General features: G+C 36.2%; 1 protein-coding gene across 12 annotated transcripts in view; it reads right to left on the reverse strand.

Moving 5' to 3' along the window:
* RTTN (rotatin) overlaps positions 1-20,033 on the reverse strand; it is a 195,732-nt gene that overhangs the window by 124,838 nt on the left and 50,861 nt on the right. For 11 of the 12 annotated variants that reach the window (XR_004180103.1, XR_004180104.1, XM_031658898.1 and 8 more), the window contains 9 exons: positions 16,709-16,834; positions 16,076-16,195; positions 14,683-14,819; positions 11,420-11,591; positions 8,105-8,204; positions 5,932-6,020; positions 5,435-5,552; positions 1,064-1,160; positions 352-420 (listed from right to left, as the gene is read on the reverse strand). Coding sequence is in view for 10 of the 12 variants with exons in the window: in XM_031658898.1 (XP_031514758.1) it covers positions 352-420; positions 1,064-1,160; positions 5,435-5,552; positions 5,932-6,020; positions 8,105-8,204; positions 11,420-11,591; positions 14,683-14,819; positions 16,076-16,195; positions 16,709-16,834 (1,028 nt within the window). In the remaining 2 variants the exon portion in view is untranslated. The remainder of the gene's footprint in view (positions 1-351; positions 421-1,063; positions 1,161-5,434; positions 5,553-5,931; positions 6,021-8,104; positions 8,205-11,419; positions 11,592-14,682; positions 14,820-16,075; positions 16,196-16,708; positions 16,835-20,033) is intronic. The other variant, XM_031658897.1, reaches the window with a different exon arrangement.

The raw sequence follows: 20,033 nt of genomic DNA on the forward strand, positions 1-20,033 counted from the left end.
ATTTCCAATTGGAGGGTGAGGGAGAACTAAATATAAATAAAAATACATATTAGGAGAGAGAAAGCAAAGAGACTCATATGTAAATAATTGATGACTCTAGGCTGAACGACAGACAGGTATGCACTGTATAGTTCTTTCAACTTTCCTGTAAATTTGAACGATACCAAAATAAAAAATTGGTGGTGGGGAGATATACTTACTGAAATCTTCAAAGCACCATCATGAAGGAACCATGAAAGCCCAAGTTATGGGATTTAAATGCTAAATGAAAATTGTGAGAAATTGTAGATTTTGATTTCCCTTTCTGTAAAATTTCATCCTTCAAGAAAATCAGAGAAATAAATCCTTTACCTTCTAAAAACTGAAACAGGCAAACTGAAGACTGACGGCAAAGAAGGTTTATTGGAAGGATTAACAGACCTGTTTCGTAAAAGAAAAACAAAAACAAAGAAGCAACTGAGTAGACCAAGTTTTGTCTAACAAATACAACTTACCTCACTTCACTGACTGCAAATGAAAGCAAGCGCTGCAATTGAGTCTATCATTTAGTACAGTAACAACATGTTTGCTACTTCCTAGATGTGCTTACGAAGAGTAAATCATGTTTTAAAAAAAATTCCACATAACAAATGATTCATACAATGCAGTGGTAGTAATGGCAGGTGGACTTTGTGTGTCTCCTCCCACGGATCCTGCTCAAGATCAGTGCTAATCATATACTATTGTCCTAAACATCTTCCGAGTTTTTAAAAAAATAATGAAATATTAAGAAAAAAACACATAGTTGAAAGTACGTACTAAAAATGTATTAAAGACAAAAATTACTGCAGTAATTTTAAATTTCATACTTAGTAATGTTTAAAAATAAAATTTGAGATAGACTTTCTGAGCCAATAGGCTTTTGAATACTGTTTATTCAAATCAAAATTCATACCACATATGGGTGTAGCATGGACAGCATAAGCTTCATAAACCAGAAATTTCCACGCATTGCTGTAAGATTGCATCAGATACCTGAGACAAACAGTTAAGAGTAAAAAACTTATAAATTATTTTATCTCACCACATATCCATTCTTGATACTTCATCAAATAATAGAAGACAAAATAGTGCTCCAACTTCAGTCACGACAGTACAATCTTCATGAAATATTAAGGAAACTAAATAAAAAGAAGCACAACTTTATGAAATATTTGTATGTCTAGAAAGAACAAACTTCGAATTTAAAATATCTTAATTTGAAGAGAAAAGAAATGCAACATTAACCCAGATAAGGTGACACTAAAACACAGGCTTTCATCTCAAACCTGTGGATGTACAAGAATCACCTGGAGGGCTTGTAAAAACAGTTTCTGATTGGATAGGTTTAGGGTGGAGCCTGTGAATATGAATTTCTAATACGTTCTCAGAGGACGCAGACGCTACCAGTCCAGGAGTGACACTTGTAGATACACTCACTAGACACTGTCTAGTTTTAGGTAGAGAAATGAACTGATACAGCCTCTAGAAGGTTATGCCAAGTCGTGTAATTTTAGCTAAAGTTTCCTCACCGAGAGATCTTAATTTACAACTTTTGCCCTTTACTACAAACATGTGATCATAGAACTTGGATTTGACTTTAATATGTTATCCTTGGGCTGTGTCGTTGTTTTGGTTCCTGTTAATTATGACAAGATGATGGAAAAGGGAAGTGCTCTGAACGGATAGACTTAACACTAGCTCTACTACTTACTACTTAGCTAAGTGCCCTGGTCCGATTCTTTATCATTAAGTATAAGTTCCCACTTCTATAATGATCCCAATGCTACAATTTCTCAATGCTTGAAACCTATGAAATTCTAAACAAAGAAGGATGATGTTATCTCACAGGAATAACAACATAATACACAGCAAATTCAGGGAAGCAGCAATAAGAAGTTTTGAGAGAAGATATTTTTCCTAACTGCTAGAAAAGAAAATCATCCTTATGTAATTGACATGATTAAAAATAGGAAAAAAAAGTAAAGAAACAGAGAACATGTAAAAATTAACTTATAATAAAATAGACATTTCACATCAGTGATAAAGAGAATGAACTATATTTCCAAATAAATAAGAAATTACAGCAATGCCTTTGCCTGATTTAAAATTTAATTTTTTTAAACAACACTTGAAACACAGGAAAAGTGTTTTCAATCTGAAACTAGAGAAAGTCCTACTTGAAGTGCGTGATGAAAAATTGCCCAACTGCCATAACAGAAAAGCTCTATATATTTCCATAAAATATTTAAGTTTAAGGTTAAAAATATAATAATAAATAAATTTAAAGGATAGAAAAGTTGAAAGAAAATATTAATCACGTAAAATCAAGCATAAGGATTGTGTCTATCTTATAATTAAAACACCCTACAAGTCACTAAAAAGAAATTAAATACAACACAAAAATAGGTAATCCATAGATTATGAAATTTGAATATAAAATATATGAAAAGATAACTTCACTAAAACTAAGAAAATAAAACAATTATATATTTTTACCTGTAAGATTAAAAACTTTTAATGAGACATATTCAGTGTTAGCAAAGTTGTAATGAAAATAAGCATTTTTAAACACCTTTGGTGAGAGTGATCTGGAAAGGAACTTAACCATTATCTTATAAAATCTCTTTGACGTAGGAATTGCAACACAGAATGCACAAAGATGATCACACAACATGATTACTGTCATGGTGAAAAATCTAAAACAAATACCCAGTAACACAGCAAACTGAAATTCTGAAACACCAATGCAGTTGTTCTTAGGGTTTTTTAAAGAATGTATACTCACATAAAATAACATGGAAGGATATTCAAGTTACATTTCCAGTTGAAAAAAGGAAGCAACACAATACTGTAATATATAGAATGAAAACTACATGTGTGTGTAGAAAAAATCATTCGGAATAATACATTCCTAATCATAACTAGAACAGTCTTCTTTGGGGAAATTGAGAAAGAGAAGAAAATGTAAACTTTTAGAATTTGTATAGTTCTGAATTTTTACAGTGAGTATGTATAGGTCTGTGATTATTTAAAACAAAAACAAACAAAGGTAAGGAAGTTTAGATTCTCTCTCAGTAGCAAAGTAAATAACCCAATAACCATTTTTTGGTTATAACCTTGGCCAAGTTGCTAAATCTCTCTAGACCTCACACTGAGATGGTATAGTAAATGATTTCCAAGTTAATTTCTAACCCTGAAACACAGTATAGAATTCTGTCATAACATAGTTTATAATTAAAGCAGTGTTATCTGAGAAGTTATTTATTCTACTCCTTTGATCCACTATCCATGCTACAGAAATAATCTTCCTAAAACACACACTCCCCTGTTTAACAACCTTAAACGGCTCCTCACTGCTGTTTAATAAGACCTCCCAGGCCCTGCACGAACTGCCCTCCCTGTCTCATTCCATCATTTCCCCTTCACTCCACATTCCCCAAATCCAGCCAGCTCCATCTCAAACACATCAGTCTCTCATACACATAACCATGGCTCCCTCTATCTAGAAGTCAGTCTTGCCTACTTGAACTCCTACTCATTTCTGAAATTCCATCTTAGATGCCACATTCCCTAGAAACAATCTCTGATACTTATCACCAACCAATCTGATCAGCACGTCCTCTGGCACCAGGAATCCCCAACTCTAAGTATTATTGTGGTGTACTGTATATTTACTTGTCAACATCTCCAACTCTACTGTAAGCGCCAAGAGGGTCATTTACCATGCTCAGCAATATAACCCAAGGGCCTAGCACTGCACCTAGCACAAAGCATGTACTTCATAAACATTTGCTGAGAAATGGGTTTTCTTGGTTAAGCAGCTGGTTAAAAATCCATTTTTCGGCCAGGCATGGTGGCTCATGCCTGTAACTCCAGCACTTTGGGAGGCAAAGGTAGGTGGATCACATGAGGTCAAGAGTTTGAGACCAGCCTGGCCAACATGGAGAAACCTAGCCTCTACTAAAAATTCAAAAATTACCCAGGTATGGTGGCAAGCACCTGTAATCCCAGCTACTCGGGAGGCTGAGGCAGGAGAAATGCTTGAACCCGGGAGGCAGAGGTTGCAGTGAGCCAAGATCGTGCCACTACACTCCAGCCTGGGCAACAAGAGTGAAACTCTGTTTCAATAAATAAATAAGTAAGTAAAATTTTTCCTGAAACTAAATCCATTAATGGGGGATACTATATTCATTCTCAGATTCATTGAAAGTAATTTCCACAAACAGCAATGACATAGAAAAACTGAAATGCTGAAAAGGGTATAGATTATATTGCCTTGGAACATGCTTTTGAATCCAGTAGGTATCATAATAAGCTCCATGCTTGAATAATTTAAATGAAAATTATAAATGAAAAGGTAAACTAGGAACTACATTCAAATGAATGAAGTTAATAAGAAGACAATTATTAACAGGATTAAAGAAAACTAAAAATCTATAACTGCTGCTCTTTCAGATGATCAGTCTATACAACAATCCTATAAAAACGTTATAGTCTACTCAAAATGTTATGAGCCTAAACACACTGAATCCGTTTAGAGCTTTACCTGGTTTTACTGCTGCTACTTCAATAAACTGCATCTTACTTGGCAAGCAGAAGCCAACAGGAGGAAAAAATGCTAAAATAAAAGGACTATATTGCAATAACATATTTTGAACATAAATCTCGCTTATCTCCTATATGCCTGATAACAGACACGATGAAGCACATTCAGATGCTCGGCCTACATGACTCCTGTAGAATATTAAAAAGCAGTGGCCTAAATCTCTAAGAAAGAAAATAGTACAAAATGTTACCATAGTCTCCATTGAGAAAAAAAAAACAAAGAAGACAGGCAGGACAAAACAACACGAAATGTGTTCATCTAACACCTTACTAAATTAGAATCAAATTAAAATGGGTTTTTAAAACCACACTTTGTAGAATGTAATAAATTTAGGCTCAGAGTCATTTAGGATGGTCTAGTTTCTGCCCACATAGGTTGAGTCTATACTCTTAACACCTGTCAAATGAAATAATCAGACAAAATGTACCAAGATCCAAAGGTACAAGCAAAACAAGAAAGACGAAAGAGATATTGGAAAAAAGATAGTAATAACAGCAACTGCAACTTTCTTTGTTTATAGGTAATAGTTTACTGTCTGAGCACCAGATGACATCTACATTAAGGTACAAAGAACAATCAGAGGTTTCACCCTTTCTCAGCTCTAGGCTCCACTCAGTAACAAGATTATAAAGCAATTTCCACAGAAATATTAAACATTTTCCACTGTGATTAGTTTTTAGTAGTGTGTTCAGTAATAAATGCTGATGTTCTAAGAGTAAAATAAAAAGTAAATGTGACTTACAATTAAAGAAGAAACACTTAAAACTTAAGAACAATCTAATTATTAGCAGATTTTATTTTATTTACCTCTGAATAACAGGGTCAAAAGAGAAGGCTGTTGTGAGAGGGAAACACGCATGACTGGATCGCCACATAAAACCTTCCTCAAGAGTGTGAGGCATGGTTGTACCAAACATTCTACAACCTGGGCCAGGAGGAAAAACACAGCTATTTTATTTTCACCAATTATCAGGTGAGATCAAACATACCATAATATTATCTTACTCTAAATTTTATGCTTTTTCATCAAATTACCTGAAACTGAAACGTAAAGAAATACTAGGAATTACTTTTCACTGAAAGTAAGTTTTGTATATACTTCTGCTTGCCCATCTTATGCAAATTTTAAAATTAGTTTTCCTTTATAGAGACTCCACTTTTAGAATTTAAAAAAATGAATGAGATAGGAGGTGTTACTTAGGATTTAAAATCCAAGTACTCATCCAAACTCTGCTCAGTTCAATTTCAGATCTGATTAATAAAAACAGCCTGTAAAACAATGTCTAGATGCACATTAGCCTTACCTTGCCATCTTGACTCACACATTCATTTAAATACTCAATTATTTTGTCAATTAAGCATAACTTTTTCACCACAGCATGCATTTTAATATCTGTAGATTAAAAAAAAGTTACTAAAAGTTAAAGAACTTTTTTTGTAGTTTAAAAAACATATTTTGAAATACTCAGAACTGATATCCACACAACCTGCAAACTATTAAAAACACTTAGACCTGGGGTTAACATTGGAGTACAAAACTTTTAACTTTTTACTTTATATACACTTGTCCAATTTGAAAACGTTTAAGTAAAAAGCATATCTTATTTCTGTAACATAAAAAACAAAACTATAAAAAAAGAATTATGGAACTAGTTCAGACTCTGAAAACTACGAGAATTTTAAGTGCATAAATGAATGCTTATATTTATACATGGCAAATTTTCTTCTTTATATTATTTCATTGACTCTTCCAAATTTATCACCTTCAAATGTTTATAATTCTCCACAAGCTCATGTGTAAAATATGACTTACAACATGAACATTTTTCTATCAATAAAAAATCTCTAACTTCAAACTATTAATAGCAAGTATAAAAGGAACAAGATTATAATACACTACATATTTCTGGAGAACATGAGCTTCTTTTTAATAAGCATATATTCACATATCATGTTTGTAATAAAAAAGTTTTTGTATACACACGAAAAAAATTTTATGTATAAATATGCACATCCACACACACAAATGTTACCAGAACCCAAAACTATAATTGCTTATATATTCGTTACAAGTATTTAACAACTTGCAGACAAATTTTCTCCTATATTCTCATTAGGAAAAACACACACACACACACACACGGATATTGAAGGGGTAGCTATCACTGTAATGATCTTTAGCTGTTACTTGCCCCCCAATATAGTGCATACCAAAATTATAAGGCATTCTTTTGAAATGTTAACAATATTGAAGGAATTCTCTTTAATGAGTCTTTCTTTTTTTTTTTCAACCAGGGCTTTCCTCATTTTCTAGTCTTATTTTCTGTAGCCTGTGTTATTGTTGTTAAAACTACAAATACGTGGAATATGTTTTTTCAAATTACTCTCTCATCCCAGTTTCCACTAATGTCAAGACAAGAAGTGCTAACCATGAGCATCTTTTTATATAAACTCAAAGTTTTCATTTCTCATAAATATTAAAGTACATACATCACATATGGGGAAAAATTCAAAACTAACCCAAAGAAGAAAAACCTATGGAATAACAACACTACAAACAAAGCTAACAGTGTATTACACTAGTTGTTTTTAAAAATAAACGTTTATACACTGTGGAATACTATGTAGTCATAAAAAAGGATGAGTTCATGTCCTTTGCAGGCACATGGATGAAGCTGGAAACCATCATTCTCCACAAACTATCACGAAGACAGAAAACCAAACACCACATGTTCTCACTCATAGGTGGGAATTGAAAAATGAAATCACTTGGACACAGGACGGGGAACATCACACTCCTGGGCCTGTCTCAGGGATGGGGGCTGGGGGAGGGATAGCATTAGGAGAAAAACCTAATGTAAATGATGAGTTGATGAGTGCAGCAAACCAACATGGCACATGTATACCAATGTATCAAACCTGCACATTGTGCACATGTACCCTAGAACTTAAAGTATAATTTAAAAAATAAAAAAAAAAGTTTAAAGAAAAGGCATAGCTACAGTGTATTATTTTTATTTTACCTACCACAAAAGTATTATTTAATTAAATTCCCTAAGCAAGATGGTACAAATCAAAAATACGATGCATGCACTCAGTAAACTGAGGAAGGAACATGCACTTCACTATTGGAAATATACTAATATTTTAGAAAGAAGATAATTCTATCGAATGGCATTTTACAGGTCAAATAATAAGGGGTTAGCAAACTTTTTCTGTAAAGAACCAGGTAGTAAGCATGTTGTTAGGTTTTGTTAGACAGACACATATGGTCTCTTGCACATTCTTTGGTTTTGGTTTGGTTTTGTTAACAACTCTAAAGATGCAAAAACCATTCTTGAGGGCTGTCAAAAAAAAAAAAGGCCACAGGCTGGGTCTGGCCCATAAACCATAGTTGCCAACTCCTGCCAGTACCACACAGCAATCTAAAATTCTATTATCAGCAGTACAGCAATCATTTTCCTTAGGATGCATTACCTTGCATAATCACAGCTAACTGTTCGGCAGCTGACTTTCTCAAAACAAGATCAACATCATCTGAGGTGAAGATTTCATACACCTTTTCAACAGTCTCCGACTACAAACCAAAAAAAAAAAAAAAAACCCAAAATTACATTTTTCTGCTTCCAATTCTCCAATAAGATTTTACAGTTTGTGCCCTATGAACAAAAGCTCAAAAAATCAACTTATTTAAATAACCAATGTATTTACATGTAAATTCACACAATGCTGGGTTGAGTAAGTAGTCCTGTATTCAGATCTTCGAGGAATTGCCACACTGCTTTTCACAATGGTTGAACTAATTTACACTCTCATCAACAGTGTGTAAGTATTCCCTTTTCTCCATAACCTCACCAGTATCTGCTATTTTTTTACTTTTAATAATAGCCATTCTGGCCGGGCGCGATGACTCATGTCTACAATCCCAGCACTCTGGGAAGCTGAGGTGGGCAGATCATCTGAGGTCAGGAGTTCGAGACAAGCTTGGCTAACATGGTGAAACCCCATCTCCACTAAAAATACAAAAGGCCAACACGGTGAAACTCCGTCTCTACTAAAAATACAAAAATTAGCTGGGCATGGTGGTACACACCTGTAATCCCAGCTACTCGGGAGGCTAAGACAGGAGAATCGTTTGAATCCAGGAGGCGGAGGTGGCAGTGATCCAAGATCGCACCACTGCACTCCAGCCTGGGCAACAAGAGCGAAACTCCGTCTCATAAAAAAAAAAAATAGCCATTCTGACTGGTGTGAGATGGTCCGTCATAGCAGCTTTGACTTGCATTTCTCTAATGATCAGTGATATTGAGCTCTTTTCCATATGCCTTTTGGCCACAGGTATGTCTTCTTCTGAAAAATGTCTGTTCTGTCCTTTATCCACTTTTTAATGGAATTGTTTGCTTTTTTCTTGTAAATTTGTTTAAGTTCCTTATGGATGTTGGATACCCAAAGAAATACAAATCATTCTACCATAAAGACGCATGCATGTGTACGTTCACTGCAGCACTATTCACAATAGCAAACACACAGAATCAACCTACATGCCCATCAATGGCAGATTGGATAAAGAAAATGTGGTACATATATACCATAGAGTACTATGCAACCTTAAAAAAGAAGGAGATCATGTCTTTTGAGGGAACACGGATGAAGCCGGAGGCCACTATCCTTAGCAAAAAAACACAAGAACATAAAACCAAATACTGCATGTTCTCATTTATATGCGGGAACTAAATAATGAAAACACAAGGACACAAAGAGGGGAACAACGGAGACTGGGGCCTACCTGAGGATGGCGGGTAGGAGGTGGGAGAGGATCTGAAAAATAACTATTGGGTACTAGGCTTAGTACCAGGGTGATGAAATAATCTGTACAACAAACCCCATGACACGAGTTTACCTATATAACAAAACTGCACATGTACCCCGAACCTGAAATAAAAGTTTAAAATAAATACATAAATAAATAAAATTTGCAACAATGATGCAGTAGGTCAGGAAGGAACTTAAGATCTAAAATAAAGAGTCATCATGTTAAACAAGTTTTCTTTTTTTTTTTGGAGACAGAGTCTCACTCTGGTCACCCAGGCTGGAGTGAAGTGGTGCAATCTCAGCTAACTGCAGCCTCGACTTCCTGGGCTCAAGTGATTCTCCTACCTCAGCCTCCCAAGTTGCTGGGACTACAGGCATGGACCACCAAACCCAGCTAATTTTTTTGTATTTTTAGTAGAGACAGGGTTTCACCATATCACCTAGGCTGGGCTCAAGTGGTCCACCCATCTCAGCCTCCCATGGTGCTGGGATTACAGGCATGAGCCACTGTGCCCAGCCCCTCTCTTCTTAACATACATTTTTGCTAGGAAGTTATTCATAACCCAATAATCCATTAGCAACCTTATAAAGGTAACAGAAAACATCCATGTTCCCTAACATCTTTATAGGTAGTACCAGGCTAACCTAAGAAAAGCGACCCAGACCTGTGACTCAAGATTTCTCTGCTGCTCCCAGAAGCCACCAGCTGGTATTCCCATGGACCTCTCCATTCTTTCTCTTAGAAGACCCCAGAGCGAACAGCACTCTGGGATTTGCTGTCCAGCACCCCTTCAAAGCTACCCCAGACAAGTCCCTTACTGTCACTTCATGCTAGAACAGAGTCTGAGGTGGCAAAACCAGCATCAGGAAAAAGGGACAAGAAAGTAACAAAGATGAAGCTCCTTTCTCCCACTCACTGCTATCTTCCAGTCCTAACATGGATTCACAGAAGACGTGTTAGAAAGGCCCCTCCCCGCCTTTCTCCACATATCAGGACACAGGAGTGACTACCAATGGCTTGGTACTCAGGGAAGTCCCAATTAGACCTGGTATGTGGCCAGTGGAAGACTCTCCAATCCTCCCGCCAGCACTGTCATACAGCCCTGAACATTCAGTTTAGAGGAACATAATGTGTTTCTCCATTAAAAAGCAAACAAACAAACAAACCCACTGTATTACAAGTGGCTCTACCATACTACTACAGGACTTGGCGAGTTAGTCTAAAATAAAACAGACAGATTGCAAACTTGAAGTGAAATGAGAAAGTACAAAACACAGGAATGAATCTATGAAAACAGTGGACTAGTGGACAGCTTTCTTTATAGAATTCTGCATCAGTCCAGCATGCTATAGGTACAGTCCTAGCTAAAGACAGGGAAATGTATTTACAGCCTCTGCCCATCGTTCCCCTTCCCACCTGAGCTCCACCTCCTGTCAGATCAGTGGCGGCATTCGATTCTCATAGGAGTGCAAACCGTATTGTGAACTAGGTGTGTGAGGGATCTCGGTTGTCTGCTCCTTACGAGAATCTAACTAATGTCTGATGATCTGTCACTGTCTCCCATCACCCCCACATGGGACTGTCTAGTTGCAGGAAAACAAGTTCAGAGCTCCCACTGATTCTACATTATGGTGAGCTATACAATTATTTCATTGTATATTACAATGTAACAATAATAGAAATAAAGTACACAATAAATATAATGCATTTGAATCATCCCAAAACAACACTCCTGCCCTGATCCATGGAAAGATTGTCCTGTGAAACTGGTCCCTACTGCCAAAAAGGTTGGGACCACTGCAATGAATCAACATATCCAGAAGCCAGATACAGCCAGAACACAATTTCCAATCAGCCCTGAATCCCCACACTTCTCTCCCTCCCCAGGACATACACAAACTGAAGAATGTCACATAAAATACAAGATATAAAAATGTATCAAATTACCACCCAGTAAGAAACTCAAAATTTATAGTCACCTTAATAACCAGCTCTCTTCTGTCATCCAGTTTGAGTTCGATAGGTTTCTTCACAATGAATAAATTCGTAACTCTGGAGAGAACTCTGGCGTCTATCAGAGGACGCTTTGTGTCAGCCCCTTCTTCGCTGGTAAGATGGAACGCTAAAAGCTTTAACGCTTGTGAGCGGACCCTAAGAACACAAAGTACTGAAGTCGAACTTTCGTGATACACAAATGTCTATCGTAAAAGGGCTTGTAATTACAAGTAATTATATATCAACAAAGTCCAATAAGTAGTCACAATTATACTGCCATTACTAGTAATAACTTACTTCTAAAAAATCTTGCATATATAACTATAATGATTTATTCAAGTTATAAAATAAACATCAGAAACAAAAAATAATCAATAACTACAAATGAGACAGACTCACTTATTGAGTAAACTTCAATAAGTACATCTGGGAAATAAATCTATAACTCCTGTCTTCAAATCTAGTGATCTATTCTCAACCATAAAAAGTATCACAGACTGCCGACCAGAGTCCAAACGTTAAGATGAACCCTCAGGAGAGTAATGACGCTCATAACGGAAGTGTGATAACACTACAATGTATCAAAATCTTCTTACATCAGGGGTCAAACAGATTCCTGTCAAAAATGAAAATACAAACACCTTTTCCTTATCTGGAAGGGATTAGGAATAAGTTCAGCTGAGTGGCGAAGTGGGAGACTTTTCAAGAAAAGTTTAAATACTGTATGCCACTGAACAATGAAATAGAGAAACAGAAAAACCACCGAGTGGACACAGGTCACTGAGGCGGCAGATACTGAGACAACCATGTATCCGTCACTCCTCTGACAGGTTCGTGAACTACCTAGAAACTAGACAAATTTTAAGCAATAATACAAGTTTCCAGGTTTTCAGAACTACCTATAAGACAACGATTAAAACACGCATCATTAGAGTGGCCCTCCTACTCCAGACGAGAGCAGGCTGCCTTCTGGATGTAGGCCTGCCACGCTGAGCCCCTGCATCATAACTTTTATCTCACTTTATGACAACTAATAATAAAGAATAATTGCTAATAAGAGCTATATTCCCAGTTACACGCTAAATGCTGAAAGGGCAGGGCCCATGTCTGTGTGGTGTGCTGCTACCTTTCCACAGCTCACAGATACATAGTAAGACACCCAATAAATACTTCCTGAATCTAACACAAAGTAGATATTTACTGCAATATTGTTAACTGATATCATCTCCAGAGGACTAGTAAGTCAGGCAAACTTTCTCCCTCTCCATTTCCTGAGTTACCTCAAGAGAGCTTAGAAAGGCTAAACACCTACCTAATAGTTTTCCTTTGTTCCTTACATTCTAAGTCAATGATATCTATATTCACATCTAGGGTTGTCAGTTGAGAGATAGGTATCACCCCTAGTAAATGTGGCTAGAGATGAGGTATGTAAAGCATGTATTTATGCATCTTGTTCTCTGGTATATACATTTAGCATCTTTTTAGGTTTAGCACAGGATGCCAGAATTCAGTTATTCCTATATATGTATATAATTCTTTAATACTTTTGAGTACAGTCATGCACTGCATAACAATGTTACAGTCAACAGTGGATCACATATACAACAGCAGTCTCATAGGATTATATTACTATATTTTTCTAAACATTTTCTATGTTTAGATACACAAATGCCACTGTGTTACAACTGCCTACGGTGTTCAGTACAGTAACATGCTGTACAGGTTTGCAGCCTAGAAGCAATAGGCTATATGATATAGCTTAGGTATGTATGTAGTAAGTTATTATTACTTAGTTTTGTGTACGGTACGTTCTATGATGTTCACACAAGGACAAAATCACCTAACAAAGCGTTTCTCGGGATGCATCCATGTCATTAAGCAACGCATGACTGTGTATTTACGTATAAGGTACTCTATGAAGTTCTAAGAATACAAGATTAGCCAGTGGACAGGGTTCCTGTCTTCATGGAGTTTATGGATGGGTTGGTGGGATGGGGCAGAATTAATACAATAAGGAAAACAAATATGTCATTTGAATTGTTTTAAGTTCTGTATAACAGAGAATTATCTTACCCAAAGAAAGATCTGGCCTTGCCTTGCACTACACTCCTGGGGATGTCCTACCTTAGAATGTCTTTATTAACCTGAGGACCTTGAGCTCCTTGAAAAGCAAACAAGAAATGACCCCTATTGTGTTAATTCTCCAAATTGGGGGTTTGTTCAAGTCAAGAGTACCACACTAGCACGTTAATTAACAGGGAAGAGCCTTTCTGCACGTGTAGAAGACAACCCCTGAGAACACAAGCACATTAACTCCCTCTGCCCTACTTCTTCCTGTATCACCCATAACACTACTCTCTATACTGCAGAGATATTTTAAAGACTCTATAATTTTCCTTCTTCTATTCTCTTAATGGTTTAGTTAACTTCCACCTACTTCCTTATTTTTCAGTCCAATGATCTCTCTATAAATAAGCTGCTGTATTTTCCTGATGTAAGCTTTGGGAAACACAAATTATCCATTGTCAGAAGAATGTCTGTCCATTCTTCCTAGCCTTTTCAACCAACTATTCCTCTTTAGCCCTGCTTATCCATCTCGACTCTAAGCATTTTTTTCTTTTTTCAGTAAGGGAAAATCTAACCACTGTTACCTAAAAATAATAATAGAAAAGATTCATGTTGCAATGACAGAGAAGGAAAAAAAAAACAGTATCATTCTCCTTCTTTTCATTAACTAAAACAATGCTTACATTAATGGCGGTCAAAGAAAGGATTCATTTTCAGTTTCCCAAGTAAGAACACAGCTACATGGGATTAAAATATCTACATAACTCTGGTGTATGAGACAGTTACAAAAAACTTAATATTCAGAACAGATTTTTACAAAAGGATCACTCTGGGAGACTAACAATTTCTAAAGAGAAGATGGGAAAGCACTATAATTTTTACCATCTATTTATCTCCATGGCTCTCCAACTTGCCTAGGGCACTACTGAGCAGCACTTAGTAGCAGTCCTATAACATAGGCTGATCTGGCAAGGAATAACTTGGCTGTAAAATGGATGAAAGTCAGCAAGTACAAAAAAGACCTTGTATCCGCTTAGTTTCATGCATTAGTTTCCTCTAGTAATGGAGTACCGCCCTCCTTAAAAATTATTTAGTTTTGTTTCAAATTATATATAGTTACTATACTTTCTTAGCATGTTTCCATTAATCTTTGATGTTCACAAGATTATGTTGTACTCACGATGGCTTTTTCACTAGCAAAAGTCGCAGCATGGACTTTAATCGGGTAGTACACGGAAGAATCTCTTCTGTGTCAGAACTTGCTTTGCTTAGAAGGAGAATGCAGTTACCCAAAGGATCTTCTGTGTCGGCATAGCCCTAATATATTTGTTTTTAAAGAGAAGTTATTGTCTAATTATATACATAACTTTTCAACTTGAAAATAAGAATTGTATTGTCCTATCAGCAACTCATAAATGTCTGTCGATTCAGTTGAATAGTTATTTTTTAAAATAACCTCTATGAGCTAAGGAGCCTAAATAAAACTGTATTTAAAAGAAAATACACATACATACAGGAGAACTTCAGGAAAACATGCCAACCTTCTTGACACTTGCTGATCTTTCTATTTTCTAAGATTCTAACAGCAGCACCTCTCCTCAGTGAAGGACCTCGAAGATCCTCAGCCCATCCCCACCCTAAGAAGACGGAGTGCTCTAAAGGCTACACGCATGGAATAGGACCCTGTGAGTCTCAAGGCACAAGGTCCAGGCTCTCTCTTCTAAAAGAGGACTGTGCTTACGATGGCACCTCTGAACTCCACCTTTTCATCCAAAAGAGACAGAAACCTGACTCCTTTAACGTCCAGAAGGATTGCTTTAAAAAAAAAAAAAAAAAAAAAAAGCTGTTTCCAGGAGCATGTTAATTAAGGTATCAATCTAATCATATATATGCATGGATAGAATTCATGAGGCAAGTTAGTTGTTATGTAAGGTCTGCTTAAAAAGCACTGTTAGCCGGGCGCGGTGGCTCAAGCCTGTAATCCCAGCACTTTGGGAGGCCGAGGCGGGTGGATCACGAGGTCAGGAGATCGAGACCATCCTGGCTAACATGGTGAAACCCCGTCTCTACTAAAAATACAAAAAACTAGCCGGGCGTGGTGGCGGGCGCCTGTAGTCCCAGCTACTCGGAGGCTGAGGCAGGAGAATGGCATGAACCTGGGAGGCGGAGCTTGCAGTGAGCCGAGATCGCACCACTGCACTCCAGCCTGGGGGGGACAGCGCGCGAGACCCGCCCTATAAAAAAAAAAAAAAAAAAAAAAGCACTGTTAGCTCTGCCTAAAGGCCTTTATATAAGGTTGAGTTCTATTTTTCACAGTCAATGCTGTGAATGCACCTCACTTTTTAACCTCCCACCCAGATATATAAAATATATACAGACAAATTGGCTATCCTTGTTTAACTTTCTGCCAGAAACAAGACAGCCACCCACTTGCTGTTCACTTATCCCCAGCGCCTTCACAGCTTCTCTTCATTTCTCTCACAACATGACAGTTTTGCTGTTTGCATGAGTTTAAATCAATGACACCCAGCCAAAGATAAATGGTATCATAAAAAGTGAATTTCACAGAATACCTGTAGTATTGGAATGACAGGACACAGAGACTCAATAAACTTGTTCCAGGTCAGGGCTGTCATCATCAATCGTCCCTGAAGCAGGTATAACAGAATGGCCTTGGCAGCAGTGTTCACCTGCTCAACAACACAGATGCGACAAACCAGTCAAATGAGATGTCCCACTAGGTCACCTGACACACCTGTAACATTTTATAACATCTGGAAAGATGCTATAATTAACATCTCTTTCAAAAGTTCATATTTCCATAGCATCATCCTACATTCTGTTCTGTTTTTCTTCCTTAATGATTTCTACTTTCTTACCTTAATGTACATTTGTCCCTTGAGTAAAAATTTCCCTAACTGAAATAATCTGCTTACTACCTGTACTGCATAGTTCTCTACATCTTAGATGAAAAATGTAAGTAAACTGATCTGAATTTTTTGAAATCATGTGTGTCCTGTATTTTTATTGCCACATTTTATGTAACATTTATTTTTATTTAAATAACACTTCGAGTGAACCAATGTACCAAAGACAGGTTTCTTTTCAGTTTCTCACCATGCTATCTAAACTGTATTAGCATATCACCTTGATTTAGCTGAGTATCTAAATTACAGGAGTATTTTCACTTATTTTTAACGTCATACCTCACTTTTGGGGTCTTGAATGCCAAATACAGAGATTTCATACAGAACTTTTGGATGAAGTAGAAAATGAATTCCATTGCAAAGTGAAGACACAGATTTAGTGACATTATGGACACCTAAACATTCCTGTAAAATAATATTAAAAAGTATTTTTAAATTAGCAACACTGATTTTTCCAAAACATCCATCTTTCTTCTGTTTACAATCCAATTTCTATTTTCGTTTTTACTTCATTGAAACTTTTTTTTAACAATAGAGAATGAAAAAGATTCTCCTAACAGTTTCTTAGTTTGTATGAGATACATATTATGTTACCTTCTGCCAACAAGCATAATCATGATAAATGAAGTAAACAAACGGCTGAGACAACTATAATCTCTTAAAGTTATTCATCATGATAGACACAAAGGACATAAACACAATAAGAAACTTATCCTAAGGTATTTGCATTTTACTTACAAAGGTTGGGAAAGAAAAATTCAACATGAAAGGACTTCAGGGACTTCAAGTTATGGGAGACATAACTTTATATACTATATATATTTATATTCTATATATAGAATATATATTTTATACATTTTATAGATAATATACATTTTATATATAATTTATATACTATATATTTGTATTCTGTATATGTGATATATATATGATTATATAAAGTTATCATCAATACAGCTATGTACCTAAAATACAATTACTTGGAAGCATCACTTGGAGTAACTATCAGAAATTTTTTTCTCAATATGTGATGGAGAATAATATTTTGTTAGCAGCTATTTAAGGTGAGAGGGGAAAAAAGCTACTTGAAATATTAATAGAATTTAAATACAATATAGAAGGTAAATATACAATAACGAGTTACATGAATACTACTTTTATTCATTCTGCAAATTTCTACTTCCTATTACCAACAATTCAAAGGCCAAAAAGTTACATACATACACTCATATACGCATCTGCATACATTATTTTTCTTTCAACTATTAACTTCATGCCACAGACAGCGACTTCGTATCACAAACTTTTCAAAGATCTAAAGCCTCAGCCCTAAAGTTTAGCAACAGCTGTCAGTTACTTCCTTAAGATACTTACCTACCATCTAAACTGTGACTATCCCCTTCTGAAATCAAGATTTACTCCCTAAAATTGTCTTATTTTTCTCCAGCGCCTTTATTTTTCTTCACATGATTATTCAAATCACCGTATGACACATTGTAATGTGTCTCTGGCCCTGGCTTCCCCCTCTTGATAACAATTCATTTTTCAGCTCTCCTTCCCACCACAAGTCCTTACAAGAGTTCGCTGTCCTCAGTCAGTACTTCCTCATTTGTCAGGTCCTCTTCAATGCACATCAGCAGGACTTAGGTTCCTACCATTCCACAGGAGCTTCTTGTTGAGGACACCAATGACCTCAGTGATGCCAAATCCAACGTGTTCATCTCTGTTCTCATCTGACTCTTCCTTCTCACCTCTGTCTCCACTCCTGGCTCCCTCTGTTCCCAACTTCTAACTGGTTAGATCCTAGATGGCCTTCTCTTCCCTAGTCTCTCAGTAGTTGATCCTATCAAGGCTTGTGGCTTTAATATCGTCTCTACGCTGGATAACTGAAAATTTTATACCTAATCTGGGCTCCACATGCCAAAGGTAGTGTGGTGCAATGCTTAAGAATGTGGGCTTTGGAGTGAGCCTATCAGGGTTCAAAGCCCAGTTTTACCACTTTTAGTTGAACGACCTTGGACAAATTCAAAGTATCTCCATTTTCAGAAAGAGGTAGTACCTAGCTCACAGAGCTGTTAGGAGGATTCAGTGAGATAATATACTTATAAAAGTACTTGATACATAGAGCAAATGCTCCATAAATGTTAGCTGCTATCATTATTATTGAAATTATTAGCATTAGCATTATTATATTTAATAGTCTACTTAACACCTGCATTTGATATAAAAAGGCATGTCAAACTTAGGTTCAAAACAGAATTCTACCCAATCCACAATCCCATATTTGGGACATCAATCCAACTGCTAAATCCAAAACCTTAAAATTCATCCTTGATCACTCTCTATCTCCTACTCCCATTATCAGCAAGACCAATTAGCTCCATGTCCACAATACATCCTAAATTCATTTCCTTGTCTTCATCTCCACTACACCACCACACCTCATCAGGGCTACTACAGTGGAACTGGTCTTCTTGCTTCCATCCTGACCACCTACAATCCACTCCCCACAATGCGAGAGTGATCTTTTCAGAAAGATCAACAGATCAAGTTGCATCTCACTGTACTTAGAATACAATTCACAGCTTTATAATGTTTGACACCCTGCCTACTTTTCAGACCCAATCTGGTACCATTTTTCTGTTATCTCATTATACCGCTCTTCTCTGTGTTCGTGAACCACGCAAAGTACATTATCACCTGAAAAGCGGAGGCTTTTCACCTGTTGTTTCCTCTAGCTGGAAATTCTCCCTCCCTCCCTAGCCAGCCTACATAAATTTAGTCCACATTACTAGTCATTCTCTATTCTTTTATCCTTTCATTTTATTTACAACACTATTTTCTTTAAAACACTATATACATAGAATGTATATGCAGTGTTGTAAAGAAAACTATATATACACATATTCTATATATACAGTGTTATAAAGAAAACTATATATACATATATACACATACACGTACATACATACTTTTATGTATTTAAAGAACATTTTTAAATTATTACATACTTCTCTCTCTCTCCCCTATCGGAAGGTAAGCTCTCTGATAAGGCTCTTTTCTGTACTTTATATCACCACAGTCTAGCATAAAGTGTCCAGTAAATATTGCTAAATGAATATCAGATGTAGGTAACATGGAAGTGGTGGTCATTTAATCATCCCTACATTTAAAAGTTATTTTAACTCCTCACCGTACCATCCTCAAAGTTAAGTCTTACAACAAAAAGCTAACTTGCCTCTTCAGGAAAAGTAACCTACAAATTACTAGCATGTTCCTACATTTAGGTTAGGTAAAGCTGCAACAAAGCCTTGGAGATTTACCAGAAGACACTGGAATAATATCACATGACAGACATAGCCAATTAAAGTGAAATGCCTTTCCAAATCCTTATATCCAAACCAAGATACTATATCTTTATGACACAGGGGCTAACTACAAGAAATCTCATCATTTGGAGCTTTTGACTTGGATTACTATAACTCCCTGATAATAAATACGTACCAATTTTTTAAAACCACAAATTGATTTTTAAAAAATCAATTTTTTGAAATTGCACTATACAGATGACTACTTTTTGTGAAAAAGAAAAATCACAATTATA

This window comes from Papio anubis, chromosome 19 (genome assembly GCF_008728515.1).
Source record: "Papio anubis isolate 15944 chromosome 19, Panubis1.0, whole genome shotgun sequence".
NCBI lineage: Eukaryota > Metazoa > Chordata > Mammalia > Primates > Cercopithecidae > Papio > Papio anubis.